Source organism: Onychostruthus taczanowskii, unplaced genomic scaffold (assembly GCF_017590055.1).
Source record: "Onychostruthus taczanowskii isolate IOZ18803 unplaced genomic scaffold, ASM1759005v1 scaffold20, whole genome shotgun sequence".
In the NCBI taxonomy this organism is placed as follows: domain Eukaryota; kingdom Metazoa; phylum Chordata; class Aves; order Passeriformes; family Passeridae; genus Onychostruthus; species Onychostruthus taczanowskii.
The window spans coordinates 9,747,815-9,775,200 of NW_024499240.1; the positions used below are offsets into that span (position 1 = coordinate 9,747,815).

The following is a 27,386-nucleotide window of genomic DNA, read 5'->3' on the forward strand; positions in this document are numbered from 1 at the left end:
GGATTTTCAGTACAGGGAAACCAGACAGGGTCAGACCCTGGTCAACAGCATCAGGACCTGCAGGCTCCCAATGCATTTCCACTTGGGAAGGAGGCTGAAAGAGCAGGCATGTGGGAATACCTCAGGTGTCTAACAGCACCAAGCACATGCCCTCTGAAAGTGGCCCCTTTGTGTTATGCTGAACAGGGTGCGAAGCAATGACTCGCCGTGATCAGCTGGGGCTGTTCCGAAGCGAGGTTCAAGGGAGCAGATCCTACTAGTGCAGCTGATAGCAGAGCTGGAAGTCAGGTGCCAGTTCTGCCCTCACAAGCTGGCAGTCTGGAGTGTCATGGCCCAGATTCAGAGTTCATAGCTTGTTGAATGTGATCTAGCCTGAGTAAGTTGCTGATTTCTTAATCTAAAGCAGAATTGAAATTGCTCTTCTTGGAAGCAAGTAGTTGAGACCAAAGTCGTCTAAGAGATGTTTTCAGTGATGCTTATAGTAGTGATAAAGTTTTTGGGCTCAGTCCTGCTTCTGCTTTCTGTCAAGCTTGACTGTGCAGAAGTCAGCAACAAATTATGCTGGTGTAAATTTGGATTTTGGCCCCTGATGCTCGTATGTGTGAAGTGAGCTAAAAAAGAACAAAACTTGAAACGTGTTAAATCAAAAAGAGCAGCAAACCTTGTCAGTGACTGTTAAACATGCTGGTCCATATGCAACCTTTGGCTCATGGAGTCTTCACACTGCTGATAATGGGAAGCAAATAGAGGTTGCCAGGAGAAGACTGGACTTGCTGCCCTTGCACATCTGCTGGGGCCACCATTAGGAGCCATCCTCTGGGACAGAGGGACCTTTGGTCTGACCTGACATGCTGCTCCTTATGCTAAAATAGTTGCACTGGCTCAGATAAACATTTCCTGTCCTCCGGTGTTAGTTTCAGAGATAAGGTGTTGTGTGTCAGTTTCTGTGTTGGCATAAAGCTGAAGGCTCTGCTGTGGAGTGGAAATATATCTTTTTAAATTGTTTCTCTGTGTGTCTGTGCCCGCAGGTTTACAAGACACACACACACATGCACACACACACACATGCCAGGAGAGTGTTTCACAGTAACCACTCTTCTTATAGCCCTCCTGCTGGAAAAAAAAGGGTATTTGGTGTCTGCTGAGCAAGGAAAAGGATGGGAAGTGAGGTCAGACAGGATAAAATAGGATATTAAAAACACATAAACCATGCTGTGTTGCTAAACGGTATCAGCATGATATATATTCTCTAGATTAGCATTTCTGCTCAAGTTCACATCAACCCCTCATCCCAATTACCAGCCAGATTTGCAACTGATTCCCTCTGTGGGGTGGCTGCTCCCTGCCCTGAAGGAGTGGATTGTGATGTGCATGGGCAGCCCAGAGCTAGCTGGGGTGCTGTGAACAGCCCTGTAAACACCCTCTGCACACCCTGCTGTGCTGGATCCTGGGAGAAGAGAAGTAACATGTGCCATCTGCAAGCCTAGAGCCACAGGAGGCTCACAAAATGCTGCCATTCAAGGCAAGGGGCCAAGATACTGCCTCACCCCTTCTTCTGTCCTCAGTTGTTTGCCTCTTGCCTCCCACAGGAGACTGGTGCCAGAGATTACACTCTCCTGCTTTCCTGAGATAAACTTCCTGGGAACTCTTGTGCTTAGTACACATACACATGGTGGGAGCCTGCAGATGAACCCAGCCGGCATCTCAGTGTGGATGTGATTCCTAACTGAGATGGGAGGATAGTCTAGCCCTATCCTGAAGTGCTTGGAGTGAAAGCAGGCAATGCCTGCAGCCTTGGTCAGTGATTTCTAGTGCTTTATGCTGAGGCGGAGAAAGGGTTGAAAATTATCCTGCCCTTGGGTATTTCCTCTTTCCCTCCCTTTTCTTTCCCACTATGGCTTTGCAGCCTAAAATAGAAACACATGTATCCAGTCCTTGTCCAGCCTGTTAAAAAAAATGGGCAGAAGAGGTGGATCTAACATCCATCTGGTATTTATTGATTATGGCCATCTGGTAAGGCAGCAGCCTTTTCATAACATGTGGGATCATAAACTCCCGAAAAGCTGTCTCCATGTGGCAGGTTGCATGTGCATGGGAGAGGCAAAGGCAAGGGGCTGGCTGAGGCAGCAGCTTGTCACCCCAGGCAGAGGTCATCCTTCCTGCCCACACACTGCTTGGACGTGATGTTTCCCAGTGGAGCTCAGTGTAAGGATGCATCAGGATGTCAGCTTTTTTGGGGGCATCTTGTCATTTGTGCTGGAGCAGATCTAGGTCTGGGGGCAAGTCTGAAGCAGCTGAGGCCTGATAGTCTGAGGTACCTCAAAGCGCTGTGAGAGGCAGCCAGGCAGAAAGCTCCTGGCCCTCCTGCCTGGTAGGTGAGTCTGTCCACCATGCTGTCCTGACAGTGGCTCACATGTCCCTGCTGGCCTCTTGGTGCTTGCCCTGGTTGGAGGCTGGCCCTGACCAGAAAGCCTTTCCTTGGATTTCCCTGCTGAGATTATTTTGACTGCTTATCTGGTGAGGATGTAACATTGTATGCAAATGTACATTTGTGTCTCCCTTCCCTTGCAGACATTTCAGGCCAATGAGGATGCCACAGAGGTGGTTCTCAACAAGATCCACAGCCCAGTGCTCACACGCTTCGTGCGCATCCGTCCCCAGACCTGGCACAATGGCATTGCCCTGAGACTGGAGCTGTATGGCTGCCGCATCACTGGTGAGGGTCTTCTCCTTGCCCTGGCTTCAATGCTCCTCTCTGTCCCTCCAACAGCCTGTCCTGGGGTGCTGTCCCTTGCCACTTCGTGGCTGCTTGCGGTGGGAATGATGACACTGTGACTAGCATGGAGGCATCCATCACAAGGGATACACTTGGAGGGACAGGACTCCAGCTGCTGGAGGGAGCGGGAAATGCCCTTTGGTGTTGGTTTAGTCCAGAGCTTAATGCTGTGAGGAGAACCATGGGCACTTCCTTACAGTTACCCTGACTGTTCATGGCCTTTCCTTCCCTGCAGATTCACCCTGCTCCAACTTGCTGGGAATGCTTTCTGGCCTCATTCCTGACTCACAGATCTCTGCCTCTTCCATCAGAGGCTATGACTGGTCTCCCAGCATGGCCCGCCTGGTGAGCAGCCGCTCGGGCTGGTTTCCCCGTGTGCCCCAAGCCCAGCCTGGGGAGGAGTGGCTGCAGGTGGACCTTGGCATCCCAAAGAACATCAAAGGCGTCATTATTCAGGGGGCTCGTGGAGGGGACAGTGTGACCACCACTGAGTCCCGTTCCTTTGTGAAGAAGTTTAAGGTGGCCTACAGCATGAATGGAAAGGACTGGGACTTCATCCAGGACCCCAAAACAATGCAAGCCAAGGTAGGCACTGCCTGGAGCAGCTGCAAAACAGGATATTTTTCTGACTAGCTTCAGTCTGCCTTAAGGAGCTCTTGGGAAGTTGTCTGTCCACTCCCACGGAGACCTTAGGAGCTTGGGGTTGTCACCATGAAATCCCAGGTTGTGTCCCTTGGCGCTGCTCCAAATCTGGCCACATACTAGTGGCCATAAGTTCCACCTTTCCCCAGGGATGGCAATTTCTTTTCATTTTCTATTGTGGACCAGGCATGGGGATGTGGACATCACCTGCTGCTTCTCCCAGCTCCTGCAGATCAGAGTCCAAAAGATGGTGTGTTTTATTATGTTTTGTGTAAAACAATTATGCTTTACATGAACTAATTACATATTTTAAAGGGAAAGGTATGGCTGTTGTGGTGTGCAACTCTGAAAGAGGAAGATGAATCACAGCTTCTCTTTAGGAAATTTTCTGTATCTGAAGTCCCTTTGCCACACTGGTGTGACCTTGAAATTCCCCATATTTTTTCTTTGTCATTGGAGTTCCCCATAATCTTTCTGCTTAGTGCTATGGGAGTGGCAGGGGGCCTGAGGAATAAATAAATTATCTGTTACTGCCTGTTTGTGTTTTTATGCATATTCCTCTGCCTAAAATTTGGGTAAGTTTTAATTTTTCCTGATCCTTCAAATGAGGGCTGATGCTATCTATAGCCCTCTCTTTATTCCCCACAGACTTTAGTTTGTTCATGTAAGCTGAAAAACAGCAGTATTTGGACTGTGAGGAAAACCAACCATTTACACCATCCAAGAACATGCAGTAGCTTCTTTATTTACCAAAGGACAAATCTGATCTCGTTTATATGTGAAGTTAGTGGGTATTCCCTAGGCTTCCCCTGCATGGCTTGTATCAGAATCTAACCCCTGGATTCTGAGCAGAGGCCAGGAGAGATTGTGCAAGTTTCTTAGAACTAGCCTGGCTGGTCCTCTTGAAACCGAGAAGGAACAGCCCAATTTTTGCTCAGCTGGGCTCAGTGACCTGGGGTCTGGCAACTGAACTACTTCAGACTGTGGCTACATACTGTGGCCAGACCCAAAATATCAAGTCTGGTTGAGAGCATGTGAAATGCTCACAAGGCACACATCTCTTGCTTTTTCTCTCTCTTTCTCTCTGTAGCTTTTTGAAGGCAACATCCACTATGACATCCCTGAAGTCCGGAGGTTTGACCCTGTTCCTGCCCAGTACGTCCGAGTGCACCCAGAGAGGTGGTCCCCAGCGGGAATAGGAATGCGCCTGGAGGTGCTGGGCTGTGACTGGACAGGTAGGAACCCCTACACCTCTGCCCCCCGGCTGCTCTGGGGCCAGGCACGAAACCAGCAAGGTGCAAACTTCAGGTTATTTCCTGCTGTCCTACCTCGGCCATGCTGTGGCAGGGAGACTGCAGCCATGAAGGCAGCACCTGTATGGTGGCCCCACCTTTTTATTTCCATCTTGAAAAGAACTGGTCTTGATGCAGGATGTAGCAGCAATGTTTGGGCTCCAAGCTTTCACACAGATCCCCATGCAGAATTTGTCTTCAACTCCCTTCACTCTCAGATCTTTTACCTGGACATTGTGCAGTCTTTCACAGCCTCTTATGTTACAGGACATTTGGGCTTTTTAGTCCAAATAATAACACAAAAAGTAGGAGGAGAAGCAAAGTTGCAGTGACCAATACTTCATATCCTGAGCTGCCACAACAAGGCTTTGTTGTAAAAACAACAGTCTCTCTCTCAGTGAACTCAGTGTCGAAAACTTTTTGCAGACAACGTTAGGAAGTTAACACTATGGCATCTCTACAAACATCCCTAGGAATGTTTGTAGGATCCCAGGAAACTTGTTCATTTTTACCCACCTGTTTTTCCACGTGGTATGCCTTTCAGCCACCATTTTAATACACAGATGAAAACTGACTTCACACACTTACTGGGATCAGTAGAGGTTGTGCCTCTGACTCTCTGAGGTTCAGTGGTGATTGATTTCTCCACAGGCTCATCCCCAAAAGCAAAAAATGCACCCAAAGGGTCATTTGGTCTGATGCTAACTTTACAGTGCCAGCGGCTAGTTATCCTCTTTTTTAATCATTTATTTTTAATAATCTGCTTACATATGAGTCTGGAGTCCAGATGTCAGTGATAAAGAGGTATGATTTCCATTTTATAAACACATCTGTAGAAGATATTTTCTTGTAAGAATTCCCATTCTAGGAAGCTTGAAAGACACTGTGCTTTTTTTACCCTCTTGCGCAGCCTTTACTAGCATTTCCTCCTGTGACATGCTGCAAGATGCATTGCAAACACTTAACAGCAAATCACACAACACACGTACACACTATTAATAATGATAATTTTTCACTTCTGAAGTCAATGGTAATATCCCCCTGGACTGGCAATCCATTGTAAGTGATCTAAACTTTAAATCGGATTAGATCTTAATTTAAATTTTACGACATCTTAGGATGTTGTGGGAGAAGCAGGTGCAAGAAGCAGGAGCCGAGGGCTTTGTGCAGAAGTGGTCAGCTCCCACATTGCTGCTTCCTGCAGCTCCCAGAAGTCTCCAGCTTCCTGATCTCTGCAGATGACTGCTGGATGGTGCATCAAAGTACTGCATCACTGCCATACAGGGAGGCAGTCACACAGGACCTCCAGCCATGTGCATGCCAGCCCTTCCACTGCACTCCTCCAGCTTAGAGAATGAGGGGTTTGTCATCTTCAACGCCTTGTGCTATTTTTGGCCCAAATTTTCTTTTACATGTGTGTCCATGCTCATTTTCAATATCAGTAGCAACAGCACATGTTTTTTCCAGGCGAGGTGCTTTATGGTCATTTCCCAGTCGGGGTAATAATTTGCACATTGTAATGTTTAAAACTCAACTGCCAGGTCATAAATATCCCTAGCTTTATTAATCTACAGGCATTCAGCTTTGTAATCAGAGCAGGGCTTGTAATCTTGTGGATTCACCATGTTATAAAAAAGCATTTATATCCCTGATGCAACCTGGGGAGCAGAGATAGCCCATGGCATTATCTGCATGCATAATCCAGGCTGGCTACATGCAGCAGGCCTTGACAATCCCCAGAAAGGTCCCTCCTTTGCTGGGAAGACCGAGGCGTGTTACAAAAGTGGCTGCAAAAACCCAGGCAATTGAGCTTGCTTGGGAACAAGATTAAGAAATGGATTAAAACAAGATGATTTAAAATATTTTCAAGAGAGGGTCTAAGCCCATGTTCATCCTGCCCAGGTGTTTCTATTTCTTATCAGCAGCAAGCATCTTAATTACTGAGTTAAACAGCTAACAGCCACAACTGGGCTTGCAAACTAGCTGGCTACTAACTCAAAAATTGGGAAGCAGGCAGTCAGCAATTGGCTTCTTTCAAAGACCTGCCAAAATTTTTCCTCTGAAGAGTGGAGAATGATGAATGTTCACTAGCAGCTGGGTTTCTATGCTTTGAAGCTCCAAACATCTGGTTTCAATTGCTCAGTGACTTTGCATTTTGATTAGCAGTTACCACCAGTTGAACAGATACTTGCAGGGCCAGGCAGGAGTGAGAAAGCGAGCAAGCAAGGCCTCTCTTTTTCGCTTTCCATTTCACACATGATGCTGTCTTGCCTGTTATTTTCATTATCTCTTGTAACCATCGTGTTGCAGCTCTACCATGGTAACTGATTTTTCAAGATATATTTCTGCAGCTAGTCCAGGGCAATGAAACACTGTTGATTTACATCCGCCCAGCATCTGTGTCCCATATGGGACTTGCTTTCAAGGTCCTTCCACATTGTCACATTTCAGCTATAAATCTTGATATACAGGAACAACAACCTAAAAAAATGTACCGGCTCTAAATAAGTTCCAGCTTTCGATATGTTGCTTTCACCTGCTGCTTTTTTTTTTTTTCTTTTTTTTCATGACATTTTTCTGTGCCTGGCTGCTTGCAATTTGCTTCTTGGTTGCATTTGGAGTTTTATGGGGTTGTAACAAATTTGAACTTACAAATTAAAAGACTTTGAGGCTATTTGGTATTTTATCCTGAACAAAAGACAGCCATTGAGGGGAGGAAAAAAAAAAAAAAAAAAAAAAAAAAAAGTAAAAAAGCCCAGAGATTTTATGTACAACATGTTTAATAACAGGAAAATAAAAGGGCATTAAGGAGCCTATGGAAAATATTCAATGTATTTAGCCATTTCCTCCTGCTTCTGGCTTTATTGAAAGATATCCTGAAGGGTGCCGACAAAGAAACGCAATCACACATAACTGAGCAAAGCTGCCTCTTTCTAAAAGTGGAAAGAATCAAGTCTGCTGTACTCCACTTAATGCACCCATAAAAGGAGAGTTTGCTGGAACCTAATGTCATTTACTGTTGATGTTAATATCCTTCCCTTTCTTGCTTAAATTTCCCCTGACACCTGCTTGGAGGTTGTTACACATGGGCCACGTTAGAGAAAGGGAAATTGGACAGAGACCCTTTGAAAGCGTAGTCAGGAGGCTGGAGTGTGAAACCAGATGCTTTCTGCAGTGAGCCAGAGCTCACTAGGGGATCCTCTGGGTCCGTTTGTGGTTACATCATTTGTGGGTTTGAGTGACTTGTTTTATAAATTGGCACAATTGGTGGGAATGTTGTGTGTGTTTTTTCAGTGTGTCATACGCCTTTATGAAAGAAAAAGATGTTCTGCCTGTGATCTCACTTAGCCAGTATTGACAGCTAAGTGGATTTCCAGCTACCCATGTAGATTGTAGATTAAAAAATTAAGAGAAAAAGTAGTGTGTATGTCTAGAGAAGGGGCTTGTTCAGTGGGAACTCCAAATGCATAGAACTCCCATATGGAATGACAGTTCAGTTGAAGTTCAAACCATGCTGACATTTGTAGCATGTGGAAATCTCATGGCATACTTGTTCTATCTCTTCCTGCCATTATAAGAACATTAAGAAAAAGATTTTTGCCTTGTTTCTACTACCTGGGCTTCTTGTTCTGTCTGTTGCAAACAGCTTCTCTACTCCATTTTTTTCAGATGTCAGGCCCACTGCAGAGACGCTGGTGCCCACTTTGAAGAGTGAAGAGACCACCACTCCCTACCCAACTGATGCAGAAGCAACCGACTGTGGTGACAGCTGTGGAGAAGAGGAGGGTATGTATCAGAGCAGCACATCTTTATCTCAATAACTGATGGGTTAAGAGCTAGGAAAATACTCTTATCTTCCCATTAGCGCCAATACATGGGGCTGATTCCTGGAAAGCTTACAGTAATATCATTAGTGATAGGCCAGGATTAAAAAAAAAAAGAAAAAAAAAAAAACTGAAACCAACCCATAAACAAATCTGCCAAAATCTGATAAGTTCTATCAAGGAAGGATGGAAGAGCAAGAGATAGCAACTAATTCAGTCCCTGGGGTACAAGAGATGAAAAGCTGGTCTCCCAGCTTCCTTACATGACCTGAAGAAACTCATTTAGTGCCCTGTTTGGAACCATCTCCAATCCAGATCACCTCTTGGCTGGAAATCATAAACTCAGAAGGTGATTCAGACTGCCTGGTATGTAGGGCTCCTTTTGCAGAAGTCACAACTGTGGAAGTAAATCACAACATGTATCGAAGACTGATGTCCTGAACATTTATCTGCTTAAGGATCGTGTTCCCTAATATCAGCCACTTAAAATTTAAGAGGACAGTCTGGGCAGTAGAGAGTGGAACACTAACTCCACGTAGGATTTCATCTACCCAGTCGTAGATGGCTGTCAGATGTATGTGAAATGGTTTGGTAACTGTAGCACTTGACTACTTCTGAGGATGGAAGAATCTGAATGTTAGTTTAGACTCTGTGCTGTTCTTGTTAAGAGCCAGTGCTGGGGGAGGGCTACTCTTCTCTGCCTCAAATCCCTGTCTGTAAAAGCAGACATCATATTCTGCTTCTTGCAAGGGGAATGTGAGCTTCTAAAGGCTGTGAAATGTCCAGATGAAGAGGAGAGGGCTTGACAGAGCTGTGCAAGGTTAGTTGTACAGTGCAATGTTCAGGAAATGCATTACCCTGGGTGCAACAGCAGAGCCTGGGCCTCAGCACTGGAACGTGTGCATGAGGACTTCAACAAGAATCTCACAAGGAAAAACTATCCTCTGAGATATCTCCTAGGACCTCTGTCACTTCAGCTTTCAGTCCCAGATAAAAAAATTAATGGGTTTTAAAATAAATAAATTTATAAAAGAACATTAATTGGCTCTTTCACACCTCCCATGGGGATTCTGCTGTACTTTAGCTCTAGAAATGTAAGTTGCAGAAGGAGCTCAAAGGGCCTGATTCTCATTGCTTTGCCTTAGTGGTAAGCCTGTGCAACCCTGCAATCATTGAGGCACTTGGGAAAGTGCTGAGAGGAAATTTAGGCAAGTAACAGTCTCTGCAAGAACACAATTCCTGGGTGCAATCCAGGGCAAGAGAGCAAGCAGAGTATGCCGTGGAGCGTGGAACCAGCCTCCCTGTCAGCTTCCCTCAGATTTAGCAACAGTTTTCATTCTCATACTCCATAAAACAATGAGTGTGTTTCTCTGGACAATCAGATTTATGACAGCCAAACAGAAACAATGCTGCTCTCCAGGGTATGAGATTAGATTGGAATAAAAGGATCCATGTTCCACATTGTTTTATTTTAGAGTGGGAGCACGTAAAAAAAGCCTGCTGCCCCTTGCAGTGAAGTTCTCCTGATGCCTATCACTTGAGTCACTCACCTCCTTCTGGCTATCGCTCACTTTGTGGGCACTGTGATTTAAAACTTCCTCTTTGCTCAGGAAAATCCTGGCCTATAATTAGGCTCAGACATGCATGTCCGCTGAGTGCTTGGTATGGATTCAGCCCATTTCTGCAGCCTCCATGTCCCATGACTGATTCCCTCAACCAAAGGAGCCAGCAGCTGCCTCACTGCCACATGCAGCCCCTGGCATGTGCCCGCCTACCCACAGCCTGCAGAAAAGCTCTCCAGAGCTTTCAAAGCTGTTTCAAAGGGGAATTAACTCTGCTCCTGTTTCAAGATGGAAAGTTAAAGGACTCGCCCAACGACCATGTGGTGAGTCCATAGCAGAGCTAGAAATAGAGGCTGGCTTCTTTCACTCAGAATCCAAAAGCTTGAGCTCATGGTGGCCCCACATTTTCCTTGGTAACATTTCCACGAGAAGGTAGGAAGCAGTGAGTGACAGCTCTCCAGGATGACAGACAGCTCCCGTCTGGTGCAAGTGGCTAGGTCTGTCACTCAGGAGCTGGGTTTCTGGAGCACTTGAGATTCTCCTTTTGGAGCCAGGCAGGAACTTCTGATCATGGGGCACTCAGGAAGGACTCTTCCTTGACATTTAAAAAGACATTTAATATTGACCACTCTAGGGGAGGAAGAGAAGGCGCTGATTAGAGTCTGGAAGCTTTTGGTTCTTGCTTTTATATTTGCTTAGTTTGGTGGATTGACCACAGGACATGGTGTGAACATTTTGATGATGCAGAACTTAAGGCTGATCCTTGGAGCTGAGGAAATGTGAGATAGGTTAAAAGCATCAGTGTGAGTGAGATTTCATGCTTTCTTCAGTTTTGATGGCTTGCCAGTTATTTTAGTTTTGGGTTGTTTTTTAATAGCAACCCTTCATGGGTAGGTCATTTTTTAATCTAACTTTATTTTCTTCTGTTCCTTTTTGTAAGATTTCCAACTCCCTGCGAACTTCAACTGCAATTTTGATCTTCCTGAAGACCTTTGTGGTTGGTCACACGACTTGGCAACTGGCTATACATGGTCTTTTCAGCCTACAGGCACCTGGACTGGCAACTCTGAACCAAGCCCTGACACTGTGCCTGGTAAGATGACTAATACCAACAAAAGAAGGGAAGACAGAGCTGATGGGGCTTTCTCCACATGAGCAGTATGAATGATTATTGCACAGCTATCATGAGTTGCAATGTCTGTGCAGAGCTGAACTTCTTTTATGGAAATTTTCAGATGCTTTACTGTATGGTTCATGACTTATTTATAGGACTGTGACCACTGGCACTGAATTATATTAACTGTCCTCTTGAGATAGCCTTGAATCAGATGCTGGGCTTTGAATCCCATGGGACTGTGAAGGCTAGCCCAGGCTTTGTTCCACATCCTGATCCAAATGTCCTCTGTAGGATCCAGTGCTTTTTCCCCAGAATGCATTTCTTCCTCTCCCATATGTTACTTAGATTGCCTATAGTCTTCAGCTACTCTGCACTCTGGGTTTGCAGGGGCTGGATTTCAGTCTCCTCCAAGTGAAGGATGAGCTAAGCCCTAAGAATGCTGGAAATGCCAGCTTCTTGCTGTCTGACTTTTGCTCTTTTTCTCTTCGTGCTTTGGAAGCAGAAGATTTGCATGACTGTGACAGAGCCTAATTTATGGAGGACCTCACTGAGATGTGCTGGCATGGGTTGCAAGGGAGCCTGCCTCTGGCAATGCAGTTGATAGATCAAGCTCTTCAGCTTCACATCTTGGAACTCACGCCAGGACTAGTGTGCTTTCCTTATCCCTCATTGACTTTGTGGCACGGTTGGCACGCAGAACATTTGCCAATTTCCTTATAACAGTAGGCTGTGTCACCGCTTTACTCTCAGTCATTGCTTGTGAAAGTCAAGGCTCCTGCAGGCGAGCTGGCTGATCTTACCTGTCCTGGGCTCTGCCCTGATGCCTGGTGATTCCAGTGTCTGAGAGTCCCGTGCCCAGGGAGCTGTGCATGATGTGGGCCCCTCCTCGCCCTCCCCTGGGTAAGGTTGAGTCTCAGAATGCAAACATTCAGGAGAACCTGTTAGCCACCTGGCAGAGTCGCTGGCCAGATTGGCAGTGCCGCCAGCCAGTTGGAAAGCCGTGCAGCCAACACCTGGTAGGCAGTGCTAAAGAGGAAAATATGTATTCCAGAAACATATGGGAAGAGGAGAATCTGCTACATCTCCACACACAAATCACCCCCACACAAACGCACACATCATTTCTCTCTTCAGCTCCTGAGGTGCTTAGCTTTTTTCTAAGAAAGAGACACGGTAATGCTGTAAGTGCAGCCCATATGGACATCTGAAAAATTCTTTGGCGTGACATAGGGATACAGTGTCTGCTATGGAGAAAAATATTTTCATATTTCAAGTGTTTATCTCTTCAGCATTTGAGTGCTTCAGAAGATTAATATCTGGAGCTCAGTGGAGCCTCAGGCAACAGGAGAGAACACTTACAGCCAGCCCCAGACTTAATAACCCTCCCCATCTCATTCACTGTAATAATGTTTAATTAATATAAGTCTCCTACAAGTAGGATAAAAATTACTTATTTTTATAACTCAGACTCAATTTTTCATTTCATTTCCTCTCCCCTGAGTCCCTCTACAATTAGTTGACCATAGTTTCTTAGAAGATCCTGGTGTAGCACAGGAGAGGCTGGTGCTGCCTTAGAGAGCATCATGCAGTCCTGGTTTTTACCCTTCTTCTGCTCTTTCTCCTTTTTCTCAGTTATGAATTGCACAGTTTCACAGCTGGGGCTGTGGAATGTCATCCTACTGAGTTCAGTGGTCTGTTTTTGCGCCTGTGTGGAGAGCTCTCCCCTAGGGTGCTGTGCAGAGTCCGGCACTGAAGCACTGAGGGCGTGCAGGCAGGAACTCCAGCACTGCCCTGCAGGTCGCGGGCTGTGTGGGCATTGGAGGAGGAGGAGATGGTGGCTCCAGGGGGCTGGAATGACTTACCCATAGCAGTGGGGGAAGCCAGCAGCAAACACCAGCACAGGCTGAGGGATCAGCATTGGTACTGCCATGATTCTACCTCCTGGCTGGTTCAGGCAAGGGTGTGCCATCCTGGAACCTGTGGGCATCTGCTGCCTTGCCCCCACAGCACAGGGCTGCAGAGGAGCTGGAATTCAAGGGCATCACTGCTATGCCTCACTTTGGTCCTGCTCTTAGAAATTAGGAAGATGTGACACAAAAAGAAGCAACTATTTGCTTTTTTCCTCCCCAAGGAGCTTTTAAAGGCAACTGGAGAGACATGAAAAAGAGGCAATGCCAGCTTCTTGGTGGGGACAGAATCAAAGCATTGTTTGGTTCACACTCCCCCATTCTTCCCCTGCCCTTCCCTCGTGCTCCCTCCAGCACTTTGTTTCTAGTTAGAAAATTCACGCTCAGACTCCAGGGAGCAAGGAATGAAAAGCTGTTGTTCAGGGTGGTCTTTACTTGTGAATTCCCCACCCTGGGGTGAGCAGTTGGGTGAAGGAGAGCAGCTGTGCTTGGTTAGAGGCAGGGCAAAAGTTAAGGAGAACTCAAGGCTTCTGGAACCCAATTTGCTCTGATTTAAAGGTGCTGGCCCAGGCTAGAGGCCATGGCTGCTCCACAGTAGCAAGAAAGTGTGCTGTGCCTTTAAGAGCTATGTGGAATGTGTTTTTACTTCTTTTGAAAATTGCAAAACAAAAATTAAAATTAAAAAGGAAAAAATAATAATGAAAGGAAGAGCCCTGGCTCAGTCTGCATAAGAGAGAGGAAAGGAAATGACCATGGTGAAATATCCTCTGTGAGGCACTTGATTAGAAAAGTCTGCTGAGAGACAGGCCTGAATTCCTCAGATATCTCCCAATTTCATTTTATGCACTGCATGCAATTCCTCCTTGTCTTTGGCACGGAGAACTTCTCAAGACTGACAAGACACCCACTGCTCTCATTCCACTATTTTTATTTCCAAGATACTCTTTCAGGCAGCTCTGCATTTCTTTTTTTAGCCCTGTGTTCCTTGGGCTCTTCGCACCATGGATTAACTCCACGTCCTCTCCTGCAGGCTCCCATTACATGTCTGGGGACCTCATTGGTGAAAGTGGACCCAAAGTGCCCAGCTCAGCAGAAGCCCAGCATGGTTCCAACTGCTACCTGCCCTTTGCAAGCCTAGAAAATACCATTGGCTCCCTTTTCCATGCCCCCATAAGAGATTGTCAGGATTTTTCCCTCTATGGACTTTCAGATGCTTCCCATCTGTAGGAAGATTCCCCTTAGCTGCACCTAGCAAGCTTTGCGGAGCAACAAGTTCAGGTTTCAATGAGATTTCATCCCTCCTCCTGCTGCACGCAATGGCAGCATGCCATTGGTGTCAAGATAAAGGTCTTAAGATCTGAAAATAAATCTGGGTTAATAACTTGGGCACCTCAATTTTTCACCATCTTTGAATTTCACTGGGGTCTTGATCCTGAAGGGTCTAAAGATCCTGGGTTGTATCCTTAGCCGGTCGATATGATTGTATTGCTCTCAGTGATGCTACACTAATAAGCCAGTACTGAAGAGCTGGAATCTCCGTGTTTTGCCCATTTTTTCCCCCTTCCCTTTTCTTGCAGTGCTTAAGCAAATACCTTGTGGTTCTAGAAGAGAACTGTGGGACCTGCAGCTTTTCCATGTACTGCTTCTCCTTCAGGTGAACACAGCATCAGGGTCAGAGCCCTGGCAGCATCGTGAACCCCGTGTTGTTCGAATGTTGGCAGCTGTACATGTGCACAGAAAAGGAAGCACTTTTAACCTTGCAGCTCTCCTGACCACACAGCTCTTGGGCTGGGCTGCAAAAACCCACTGAGAGCTTCTCTTGTGGGCCAGGCCTTGCTGGCTTTGAGGTTCAGGAATGCTGCTCATTTGGGTTGCAGGCACTGCAGGGAAAGGTTTATTTGTTTCAAAGTGTTTTTAGCAGAGGAGTGTTTATAGTGCTCTGAAGTTTCGTAAGAGCTTATTTTTTAAGAGAAACAAATGTTAAGCTGTTTTTAAGCTGATGGTGACCCCTTACCATTCCTGTGTTTTTCCCATGGGGTCTTTAAAAGGGAAAGTTTCATATTTTTCCTGCAATCCATGAGAACTGCTGCCTGAAGGCCTTGATTCTACTGTGTCCAAACCAGCAGAAAGGTTTTCATGGTGTTAACAGGGCAGGGCTGAACTGAAGTGGGTCTGCACTTACTCTCATGAGAGTCTCAGGGCTTATGCCTTGGGGACACATTTTGACCCCAAGGGTCAATCCTGTGTCCTTTGAAGTAGGAAGGAGTTTTACATGTGGGGTGGTATGAAAGTCAAGCATTTCTGTGCAATGAGTGAGCAGCTGCACACTGTGGGAAGGAGACCATATATCCATCTCTGTCTCTCTTCGCTCCCCTCATGTGTGGTGCAGATTGCCTCTCAGCAAAGCTGTACGTGTCTCTCCTGACTCTCATTTGCACAGTGAGGACAGCAAATGCTAGAAAGTCCTTCATGCCCTGGCTGCCCACAGCATGGCAGAGCTGGGACACCCCAGCACCCCCATCACAAGAGTTTTGCTGAGCATCAGCTGTTCTGTGTGAGATCCCTGGCTGCAGGCTAGGGCCAGGCTCTGGCTGTCCATGTGCCCACAGTGTCTTTCATGAGAGAAGGAGGTATGGCCATGGTCTGTTCCAGCAAAGCTCCTGCTTGCTTGGGCTGGGCTGGGCTGGAGGCAGAGGAGAAGAAACCATTTCTCTGGGGCTCACTGCTTGCCTCAGTTGCTTTTTAGACCCAAACACCAGTGACATTCATGCTTTAAAAAGGCTGGAATGCTCTCTGCAAAGCAAGACACCATCTCTCAATCCTTAGCACGTGCACCACCCCATGGCTTCGCAGCAGTGGGTCAGAGAGCAGGGCTGGGCAGAGCGAGTGTGTGCAGCCTGTGCAGTGCAGCACCAGCCTGCCCAGGCCTGCAGCTGTGCAGGAACAGACGCTGCGCTGGTGGGGCTGTGCACACCTTTCATGCAGGGCCAGCCAGGGTGCCCACCACACTGCCAAAGGACAAGTTTTGATGGCTGGCAGCTCACTAGCATAAATATCAGGCTCTAATTGGCATTTGATTTGTCAGGGACACGGTGCCCTCCCTGGGGGAGGTAATAGGACTCCCAGTTGCACTGTGCTGTTGAGGGTGTGAGGCTTAATTGAGAGGATGTAATGGTGGGTCCATTAGAAAGGCTCCTGAGAGCAGGCTAAGAGCCTGGTTCTGGGTATGTGTGGGGTTTTATGCCTTTTGATGGGCTGATTTAGAGACTGAAATGGCAAGGACTTGGCAGGCTAATTAACACATAATCAAAATTGAGGAGATTTTCCAGCAGATGCAGTGATCTAGTTAATATAAATATTAGATTTATGGAGGATTGACTTCCCATCCTAAATGAAAGTCTGTCATTGAGGAGAGGCCTGTCATGAAATGATAGTGGCAGCCTTTTGAGGTGAATTTGCATGATTTGCCAAAAAATTTAAAAATATGATAACTATCCAATTTCAATCTGCATATTTATGCAGCTGCCATTCCCTTGCTACCAGACCACCCTGCAGTCAAGAGAGCATCTGAGCTGATCTGCTCCCCAGGAATGGCAAGAGCTGATGCAGCTTCCACCTCACATGCCCCAGAAGAACAGCAGGATCTTGCCTCACTGGGATGTCCACTTGGCCATGACACAGTGTGGTTGGGGTGGCATTTGGGGCTGTGCAAGCAGCAGACAGTGCCCACAGCAGTGTGGTCACCTCTGGGATTTGACAGACAAGAGGTGGCTGCCACTGGGCTGCAGTGCTGCCAGCTGAAGCACACTGTGCAACAAAAGAGAGTGCAGTGACCTTTGGAGAGATGTAAGTGAAAGCAATTCATGTGGTTCCTCCACAGGAGCAGCAGCAGCTGTAACTCAACAATATCCAGTGAGGGGGGAAAAGCAGAGGGAATCTGAAATCTCAATAATTGCTTGTGTACATGCTGCCCAGCAGGTTTTGCTGGAACACCTCCAGATGTGCTGCTGAGATCCGTGAGGGAAGGTGCTTTCCTTGAGAGACAGTGTGAGATGTGCAGGACACAAGCACAAGGCAGGCTGACCTTGCAGAGGGGGAGGCTGCTGTGGCTTGTGCTTGCAGTCTGACCCAAACTGTGAGGCTTCATCCCCCATTGCCCCTAATGTCCTCTCAGATGGCTTCCTAGCAGGAGGGAGCAGGTGTGCCAAGAGAAAACCACGTTGCCCAGATGGTTGGTTTGCAGAGCCCAGCTGGTGATTTATCCAGGACTCACTGCCATGCACACACGAGGGGCTCTGCCATCATCTGGCTGGGGTGGTTCCATGTTCACATTACTGGCTCCCTTACATCCAGATGATCCCATAAATCGTCCATGAGATTTATGCTGTAGCATCAGTTGCAAAACAGAAGTAAAATGCCTGAGTGGGTTTTCCTGCCTTTTTTGAGCCGGTGCTTTGAACTAGCAGTGCCAGTTCTGTGGAGGATGTAGCTATCGTGTTAGGAACAGAGACTGCAAACCAAAGTTCTGGGAAAGAGATTAAAATGCATTTCTGATCCTGGAAGAATTGATCAGCTCATCATTGCAAAGCTCCCTTCAAGTGTTTTAACAGGGGAAATCAGCCTTTCAGATGCTTTCTGTGCCAAAGGCTTCCATTTACTGTATCAAACACAGTGACTACTGGAACCACCAGGCTTCCACATGCTGTTCCAACAATTAGCTCCACAGTGCCCTTATTCAGTCAGTCTCAGCAAATTTGTAGGGCTTTTCCAAAGGTCCAACTAGCCATTAGAGTGATCCAGCCATTTCATCTTCAAATGACATAGAAAGTCATGCCTGCCTGCACTTGGCTTTCCACCCCAGAAATTGGTACTGGTACCAGGAGCAAGAGTGCATGGTGCCCAAACCCACTGCTATTTGCAGGGGAGCAACTGGAATCACCACCCAAAGACTGAGCCTCCTTGCAGCCCTTGGGACTGACAGTGGGTCTTGGAGAGATCTCCGGGCCCCAGCAAGAATTGGGCAGGAGATGGAGGGTTCCCAAGTGTCTGAAAGATCCTGGGTTGCTGAGGGGAGCATTAGTTTTGGCTGCAGTTAAGGAGTTTCTTTGATTTCACAGTTTGATAGGAACGGGAACAAACAGAAGGTCAGTGTCAATCCTGGCAGGAGGGATGTGACTCAGGGGCACACAGGCTCTTCTGCTGGAGTGGCAAGGCAGCCACACTGGATACCGCTGGCTTCTGGTGTGGATAATGGGAGGTGTCCAGCTGCACAATTAGAATAGTCAGTCCCCTCGAGTCAGCTGTGGGCTATGGTAGATGCAGGATGCTTCAAAACCCTGCACTTAGGCTGCTTAGATACTGGCACCAAAGGCTGGTCCTGAATTTGGTCCTGAAATCTGGATTTGATCATTTTTGAACCTGGCTAGTGCTTTTATTTAAGATTTGCCTGTGAGACCATTTCAGCTGTGAGATAAGTGTATGACTGCAGTCTGATTTGCTCCCTTGTTTGTTGCTGCTGTTCTTTTCTTGTTGCTGCTTTTTTATTTGAAGAGGCTTGTAGTGAATTACAAAAAGAGGATTTTAATTCAGGAGACCTTGATGACTTATTATGCCTTATCACTCCTTAGGCATGGAGTACAGCTTGTTCTTTTTTTAAATTCCTCCACTTGTTTATCTCCCACATCTCCTCCTCCACTACTACCACTCTGAGGTAAATCACAAGAACACTCCTCCATTAGAAAACGGCATGGTACTTTTTCAAGTGATTCACTCAAGCAGGAGTGGGCAAACACACTTTCATCCTTTTTTTCTGCTACTGTTTGTTGACGTAAAGTGCCAAGAGGCCCAGGGACATTTCATAGGTGCTGAAAATTTTGCTAAAATGTCGCTGTTTCTTTATGTGGCCAGTTGGGAACAGATTTGTCTCCATACAGCAAAATCAGTGAAAGTTCATAGGAGTGGATATGCTTTTGAAGTACTTTGATCACACATGGTAGGAGAAGAATGATGGCAAATATTCCTATTATCTTGTCCTAAATTTATTTTAGAAAGCTGCGTAGCTCACAGTGGTTGGTTCCTGCTCGCTGGCACTGACAATCTTGCAGCAGGGCCAGCACTGTTGACAGATCTCCCTTGGGCTGTAATGTCACCTGACTGCTGAGCAGCAGGGATGTCAGCTGCTGTTTTCTGTTGGGACCTATCTTTCCATGGATTCCAAGTGCAATCTCTCTGCTTTAAGTTTTGGAGGTGTTTTGAGCGCACTTTGCAAACATTCTGAGTACAGGCGCTGCTCTTGCCACTGCTGTGGGCACTGAAGCCCAGGGGGAGCGGGGCAGGCAGGGCCAAGCTGCTGCTCAGAGCTTGACCCATCAGGCAAAGCAGGCTAAGATGTGGGGGAAGGAACTAACAAACCCTTCAGTGTAGTTCTGGGGCAGAGATAATCCTCTTGTGCCTGGGCTGGCACATGCTGGCATGGAGCACCAGTGGCACTTGCCCACTGTGTAGCAACAGCAAGTGTGCACATCCCTCTGTTGAGTAAAATGCAAAATCTAGCAATATTTGTAGCTGGCCTGTCTGGGTCACCTTGCTCTGCAGCTGGAGCGACCCAAGGGACCCTGTCCTGACATTGGTCATGATGGAGGGACAGGTAAAGATCATTTAGCTACATACTTGGCTTTCAGTCTGTGCTAAGGGACTTCAGACATCTAAGCTGCAAATGGGAAACTCCTTGAGGAACCTTTTCATCAGAGAGGGCTGGAAACCACTGATTCCAGACAAAGTCAGGTGTGCCTCGGGATTTGTATCCATGTGCTTTTGCTGCTATTGGTATTCAGATCAAATATCTCCAGTTCCAGCCTCAGCCTTGAACTTCTCCTGGGATATCAAGTGTATCAAATCTCTCCTCCCCGAGGACTGACAAAAAATGTGTCACAATTTAAATGTAATATTAGAGCAAGTGAATCCTCTGTTGTATGTATTTCAGCTACCTTCAAGTTTGCAACCACACAGTTGTCACCTATGCATGCTTCACGCATTGGGTCCATGTCCTTCCTTGGTGCTGTGCTTTAGAGGCTGTTTTGCTGCATTACAGAAAAACTGCGAGCCAGACTTTCATTTTGTTGTGTGTATCCTCAAAACAAGATGAGTTTTCAGCAGTGGCGTTTAGAAAAACCCACCTCAGGCTTGTTCACTGAGGAAGCTCCCAGTAGAATAAACACACATATCCCCTGCAAATGCAATTATCATGGCATCACTTCATCTGACAATAACTTGCTCCAGCTTTTTAACTTCTTTTAATTACGTCAGTCTTTTTCTTAACCACTTTCTGGTGTTGGTCTCCTACCCAGGGAGAGGGTGGTGGCTGGTGAGGGAAGTGTGCAACTTGATGCCCTGCCTAGGCTGCACAGGGTACAGCAGTGGCACAGCTGGATGAGCACAAAGGGTGCTGCTGTGAGACCCCACTTTTGCAGGCATGGGGCTGCACTGCCATGCAGCACTGCCAAAGCCACTTGGCAGTAGGTGAGACACTTGTTGCCAGTGGCTGCGGAAATAATAGAATGGTGTTTTTCTCTCTGAACAGATGTCAAGAATTACCTGCAACTGCAAAGCAGCGGAAGGCGGGAAGGCCAGCGAGCCCGACTCATCAGCCCCACCATCTATTTGCCCCAGAGTGCTGTCTGCATGGTTTTCCAGTACCAGGCATGGGGCAGCAATGGGGTGATGCTGCGGGTCTGGCGGGAAGCCAGCCAGGAGCACAAGGCACTGTGGGTCATCACGGAGGACCAAGGCGAGGAGTGGAGGGAAGGCCGCATCATTTTGCCAAGCTACGACATGGAGTACCGGGTAAGATGCTTGCAGAAGGTGTGCTGGACCACGTAGACTTCTCCAGCATCTTGATTTCAGTGTTTCAGAGCCCAGGCCCATTCATCATTGGGAAATGTGGCTGTTTTCATTGTGTTTCTCAAGTTACCATAGTAACTAAGCTACACTGTTTGTTATTCTGAGAGTGCCTGTCTTCTGCACAGACTTGGGCCTTTGTTCAGCCTGTTGCCTTTCATATTCCTCAGATCTCCCATTTTGCAAATATTCTCCCCCTTTCTTTTTTTTTCTTCTTTTTTTTTCCCCTTCATTTTGTTTTGTGCATTTCTTCCCCCTCCAAGTGAAGGTCATCAGATAATCTGACCAGAGGCAGATGTGCAGCTCCAGGGGGCAAACCCAGCAGCCAGGAGAAGTGGAAAGCTGGGAGGGAGCACAGCCAGCTCCTAAGGGTGGGCAGCAAATAGCCATTCCCCAGCCTCAGCTGCAAGTGTTGACACAGGAGCAGGAAGAGGAAATGCAGGCTTGTTTGTGGATCCTCTTCTCTAATACTTTAGCCTAGATCAGAGGGCTGGGTGCAGGGCTGTGGGATCATGGCCCTGCCCCACTCTCAGAGATCAGTGGAAGAGAAGGGATGAGGAAGGGAACTGTGCTGCCTTGCCAGTCACCTAAGCCCCTCTGGCACAGCTGTACCAGCACCCCGTGGAGAGGCTGCTGCTTCCAGGAGTGTCTTTGGCATGGTTGTCCCTTCCGGGCAGCATGCCATTTGCCAGGGAGACAGTGCTGCTGTTGTCACTTGTTAATGAGCATCAGCACAGCATCCAGCACCCTCCAAGGCACAAGGAAATATGGACTCCCAGGACTGAGGCAGCACTTTAGTGACCACCCTGGTGGGGAGTCTTGCTCCAGCCAGCTCCCAGCCCTGACCCTGACCCAGGGAGCTGCTGCTGTCAGGCCACTGACCTCTCCAAGCTGTTGCCTCCCATGTGGGTTGATGGCCTGAGCTTGGGACCCACAGCCCAGACATTCCATTGCCGGTGCAGTCAGATGCCCAGCCCTTCAGGGACTTGTCCTTGCGGGCAGGCATGGATCCCAGGCACCTTAGGTGAAAGAGGGCGCCTAATAAGGGGAGAGGAGGTTTGTGAAGTACATAGCCATAGGAAATTATTTGGACCCTTAGAATTCTAGTATCACTAGGGCTGGAAAAGGCCACTGGGATCATCAAGTCCAATCATTAACCCAGCATCATCATGTGCAGCACTAAACTGTATCCACAAGTGCCACATCCACATGCCTTTTGAATACTTCCAGGAATGGTGATTCCAGCCTTTCATTTGGCAGCCTATTCCAATGCCTTCAGAGTAGGCAGGGAGATACAAAGTAAAACCTTTGCACTGGAGCTGCCTGACTAGTTTGTTTGTATGGGTTTGGCTTTTTAATAAAATACCAGAAAACACAGTATGCCTACAGATAAGAATGATGGGCACTGGCTGACTACTTAGTGTGCTAAACGTGAATATACCAGCATGCTGAATAGTGGCGTCATTATGTAAATATTGCAAGTGTCTCCACTCAGCAGTTCTTAGAGCTAACGACTCTACTTATTTTTGTAAATATATTTTGCTTGTGATTAAGTAGGAATAAGCTGACCCTTCTCCTCTGACATTTCAATACTTCTTGTGTAATGTTGATGGGAACAGCACTTTACAGTTAAATGTAGCTGTGCATTTTGTGTCCTTCCCTTCCTTTTTGTGGCCATAGCTCAGTTAATACCACGGGCCAAAGCTGCTGCTGCAGAAACTCAGAGTTATGCCACTTGCACCATCTGTGCAAGGGCTAGTGGGGGTTCACTGAGTCTTTATTCCTTATGAGAGGCATTTAACTGAAAAAATTGCAAGCCAAGAGCTGCCAGGCCAGTCAAAGATCACTCTGTTGAAGCTGTCCATGCACAGCAGCTTTCCCTGGGAAAGGGCTGGCAGAGGCAGGGCAAGGAAGCAGCACTAGTGTCAGGTGATCCACAGGTCTGCAGTGAAAGCCCAGAGCAATTTCCCACCCTTTCCTTTGGGAGCAGCAGCCACTCTCTGTAGGTGGCTCTAAGCTGGGAAGCACCCAACTTAGCTTTGACATTTCTGTCTCGATTTCCCACAGATCGTGTTTGAGGGATTTATCCGCAATGGCCACTCAGGAGAGCTGGCCCTGGATGACATCCGGCTAGGCACTGACATCCCGCTGGAGAACTGCATGGGTATGTGCTGCGTCCCGCCGTGGGGACAGGAAGGGAGGGGGCAGCTCAGGCTGGAGAGCTTTGGCTTGCAGGCTGGCAGTGGGCCACACCTCCCCTGGCTGAGTTACCAGGAGTTTCTGGATCTCATCTGGGACTTTGATTGCCCATGAAAGAAACGAGGGCAACTCAGCCTCTGGGGGACAGGGGCTCTGCCTGCGTTGGTGTGAGGAGGAGGAAGCACGTGTCTCTGCCACGCAAAGCTGAAAGAGCAGCTGAGGGTTACTGAGGACTATTCTATGTGATAAGGACATACACCAGATTTAAAAGGAAAGTGCTGAACAAAAGAAGCCAGCTGTCAGTCAGTATTACACACTTAGAGGGGCCAACCAGTTCAAAAGGAGTCTTCTCTAATAAGAAAAAAAATAACTGCAGAGAGGTTTTACAGCAATGTTAACAGAATAACAAAAGAAATTTTTGCCCTAGAATTCACAATTTCCCAAACCAGGCCAAAAGCCAGGTAAAAACAGAAAGGACTTAGGGGGAAAAAAAAGGAACAAAAAAGTGTGTTTCAGCAGTTTGCAGGTGGAGCCATTGCCCTGCACTTTTCCTCTACCTGGCATATCCATGCAGTCACGCTGGTGGCTCTGGCTGTCATCTTGCTTGGGTGTGTATTTAGAGGTATCCCAGTTGAGCATGGGACCAGCAGTGTTTAATTAGAGCTGAGAGCTGCCCAGAGCAGCGAGGTCCTGCCCTTGTGCATGACCTGGGAGAAGCATGTGTTTCACTAGGAAGTGTCTGACCCATCCTGAAGCAATGGAAATAGCGGAGAAGAGCCTCTCTCCCTTTTGGGCTTTGAAAGGCCCCATTCAGTGAAGCTGCTCTCCTCACCCCCACAAGGGAGGATCCCAGTGCCTCCTAACCCAAGCAGGATGAACACTCTCTCCCAAAGGGTGTTTCTCAGGGGAGGAAGCACCAGACAAACCATGCTTGGGAAGAGCTGCTTACATTGCTTGCCCCGCTATGCGGGCAGGTGAGGTAAAGATGGTGCAGAAACCAGCACTGATAATAAAACAGAGGACTAAGACTGGCCCAGAGAGGCTCTTAAGCACCGTCAGTCCCCGTTTCTTTGATGCTTTGAACTCTGCTGGTCTCCCATCTGTCAAAGGAGCTAATACTTCAGATGTCAAATTCCCGGTATTTAAGGCTTGACGGTGGTGTTTTAATCTCTTGCCTTCTATGGCATTAAAGAGAAGCGAGACCCATGATTAACACTAATAGTATTTCCTATCTAACTTCTTTGGAGCTCAGCAATTCACCTAGCTCTAGTCTTATTGTATCTTGGGCCTCATGAACCTAAAGCTTAATATTTCAAAAACAAAAGCATGAATAAATTATGAAGTTTCAAGCATTGTCAGCCCAAAAAACACACCTAACTGCTACACAAATTTACCCAGTCTAGGAAGTTGAATGTGGATCTTAAAATCCATAAAGATTGTTTGTCTCAGATCATTGCCAGCAAAGGGTTCCCACTGCAAACTTTAACATAACTTAGGGGTCATTTCCAGTTTCACAAAAATAATAATGAAATAGTAGCAATACTATGCTGCTCTCTTTCTTTCAGAGCCATGAGAATAGCTGACTCCAGCACAGGCTACTTTTTTTTCAAATATAATCCTTGGAAGTAATCTGATTCCTTTTTAGCATGAAAGAATGCTAATAAGTCACAATAATTTTTTCCTTTGACAAATGTGTCATTTGCATTTTGAACCCAAGTGATGATTTCATAGCACTCAGTAGAGCCAGAGTCTGCTTCTGTGACTCACAGGCATAATGCAAAGTAATCTAAAAATAATCAGAAGTCTATTACTTCTGCAAGAAAGTAATCAGTAGTAAGTACCGATTATTGCTTTTCAGATCCAGTAATTTGTAATAGATTACATCTTCAAAGTATCTTGAAAGAAGGAAAACTATCACTTGCCTTTGTTTCTTGTCACTGTGAGATAGAAAGGAGCTGGGCACCACTGCCCAGAATTAAGACAGTTCCCACATGAGAAACAGTGCCAGAGTTGAGCCAGAAACCAAAACCACTTTTGGAAATTTAGGGGATTTCAGGGTTTCATCACTGGGCCAGGTGAGGCTTTGTCACTGGAAGACTCAGGTCAGCCAGGCTGAATACAAATGACCCTCAACCTCAGACATATTTTTCTCTGAAGTGTGTTTGAGTCACAGCTTTTTGTGTCTGTTTGGTCCTCAGCTGGGGCCAGGTTTCTCACAGTCCTGCTGAGGTTGGCTGGCTCCCTGTGCTGCTCCCAGCGAGTGGCTCCTGTGAGGCACAGCCACCCGCCTGCTTCGCTTGGCCACTGCAAATCAAGGGGGATGTGAGCTGGGGGCTTGCTGTGTAACACTCCCCTCTCTAATACGAGCTTTTGTTTTTCCTCTGCAGAACCCATCACAGCTTTCCCAGGTGAGAACTCCTACTTTCCAGGTAAAACTGCACTTCTCTCGGTGGTTTTGTTCTGCTGGCATGGGCTTTTACATCGAAGGAAAGCAATGTGTGTGCTTGTACAAACAGCAAATGTTCTGAGCACTGAAATGGCAAGTGTGTACTAAACCTCCCCCACCACAGCAGCAGGAGATGGCATCCTCTGACTTCTGCTAGGTGACAGGGAACAGGCAAGCAGGCAAGTCCCCCGTCTTGGGACTGGATAGCGTTAGGAAACCTGCCATCATGCGAAGCACTTAGCTCCTGAAGAGCAGCTAAGCCTGGGAAGGCTGAAGAGTAAAGAGTAGTTTTCAACTGACTTAAATGGAAAAAAAATAGAAAAAAGAAAAAAAAAAAAAAAAAAAAAAAAGAAGCCAAAAAAAAAAAAAAAGAGTAGCCAGTTAAAAGTGAAATCTGGTGGCAGTAATTCACATTGCTGTGAGGGAAGGTGGTTCTCTAGTTGGTAGATGCTCCTGCAGTGGTGGTGTTCAGTGCTGGCAAAGGAGGGTGGGGTGAGTCTGCTTGGAAGGGTGAGTTGGGAGGTATAAGTGAGAGAGCAAACTACCGTGAGAAGCTCTGAAGGTGACAGTGAATAAAAGGAAAACAAGGTGAAAATGGTACATTTAACAGCTTCATACTAGCCTGGAGCATAGAAACCAACACTTCTCTGATCAAACCTGCAGGGTAGGAGAAAAGGTGAGGAACTCCAAGGAACTGCCTCTCTCTTTTCAGGGGGAGTGCTGTTTGTCTTGTTCTGGGGTGAGAAAAACTATCTACTTTTGCAGACATCCGTTTAGTCTGAGGGGTTTGCGTGTTTTTTTTTAATTTGGATTTTGTTTTCCTGCCTGCCTCTTCAGGAATGTGTCTGGGGGTTGTGTTGTGATGAAGAGCAAAGTTGTAGCTCCCCTTAATTTTGAGATTTGTTTTGTCAATTCAGTCAACATGCCCTTTGCTTTCACTGGGACATGATGTCTGTACTGTGCTGGTGAAGTGTAAGATATGGCTGGACTCTCCCCTCGAAGCAGCTGCATTTCCGTGTGGGCAGAGCTGTCTCTCCTGGGTGTGTGCATTGGGAGCTGTGGCAGCAATGGCAAAGGAGGCGCCGAGACTGAAGTCACATGCACGACTCTGTCCTGGGGATTCAGGCTGTGGAGTGTTACCAATGTGAGGGACAAGTGCAGGGTCTAACACCATGTTTTACAGTCACACCCGTAATGTAACAACTAGAAATTCAGTTCTGTTTGTTTATAGGCTTATTTATCTGATATTCAGGCTTGTGGTGTTACTGAAAAGCTGCTGTGATATTCTCAGGTGACAGTTAAAACCTCACAACCATTCATGACTTCCACCATTGCTTTACATTCTCCTAGGCCTGGTCTGGCATCTGTTTTGCAAACACCATCCTTGTCTTTTGAGACTTGTTACAGTTTGAACCTTTCTCTGGGTCCTCACATTCTATTCTAAAGTCTATCCTAAAGTCCTGCTAATTAGTATTGCTTGTCTTCCCCTTTGCCTCTGCCCTGCTGCCTGAGTGCCTCCACTTCCCCATCGTATTCCCCAGGGCACACAGGCTGGGGAGAAACAGTGAGGTCCCTGAGCACCATGGGCAGATGCTGTTACAGGCACACCTCCCCCTCCCCCTGGAACTTGCCAGCTTGTTCCAACAGTTCCTGCCCATTCCTGACCCCCTCAAGGACATCCTAGCATTGGTCATAACAGGGGAGCAATTGCAATTGCAGCAAAAG

General features: G+C 47.0%; 1 protein-coding gene across 4 annotated transcripts in view; it reads left to right on the forward strand.

Annotated features, from left to right (window-relative positions):
• The window catches only part of NRP2 (neuropilin 2), an 89,115-nt gene that overhangs the window by 42,985 nt on the left and 18,744 nt on the right, over nucleotides 1-27,386 (forward strand). For 3 of the 4 annotated variants that reach the window (XM_041403223.1, XM_041403224.1, XM_041403226.1), the window contains exons 8-15: nucleotides 2,572-2,716; nucleotides 3,012-3,361; nucleotides 4,509-4,653; nucleotides 8,380-8,496; nucleotides 11,037-11,189; nucleotides 20,700-20,962; nucleotides 23,084-23,180; nucleotides 25,603-25,623. In XM_041403223.1, the coding sequence (XP_041259157.1) occupies nucleotides 2,572-2,716; nucleotides 3,012-3,361; nucleotides 4,509-4,653; nucleotides 8,380-8,496; nucleotides 11,037-11,189; nucleotides 20,700-20,962; nucleotides 23,084-23,180; nucleotides 25,603-25,623 (1,291 nt within the window). Of the gene's footprint in view, nucleotides 1-2,571; nucleotides 2,717-3,011; nucleotides 3,362-4,508; nucleotides 4,654-8,379; nucleotides 8,497-11,036; nucleotides 11,190-20,699; nucleotides 20,963-23,083; nucleotides 23,181-25,602; nucleotides 25,645-27,386 lie in introns of all 4 variants that reach the window. The other variant, XM_041403225.1, reaches the window with a different exon arrangement.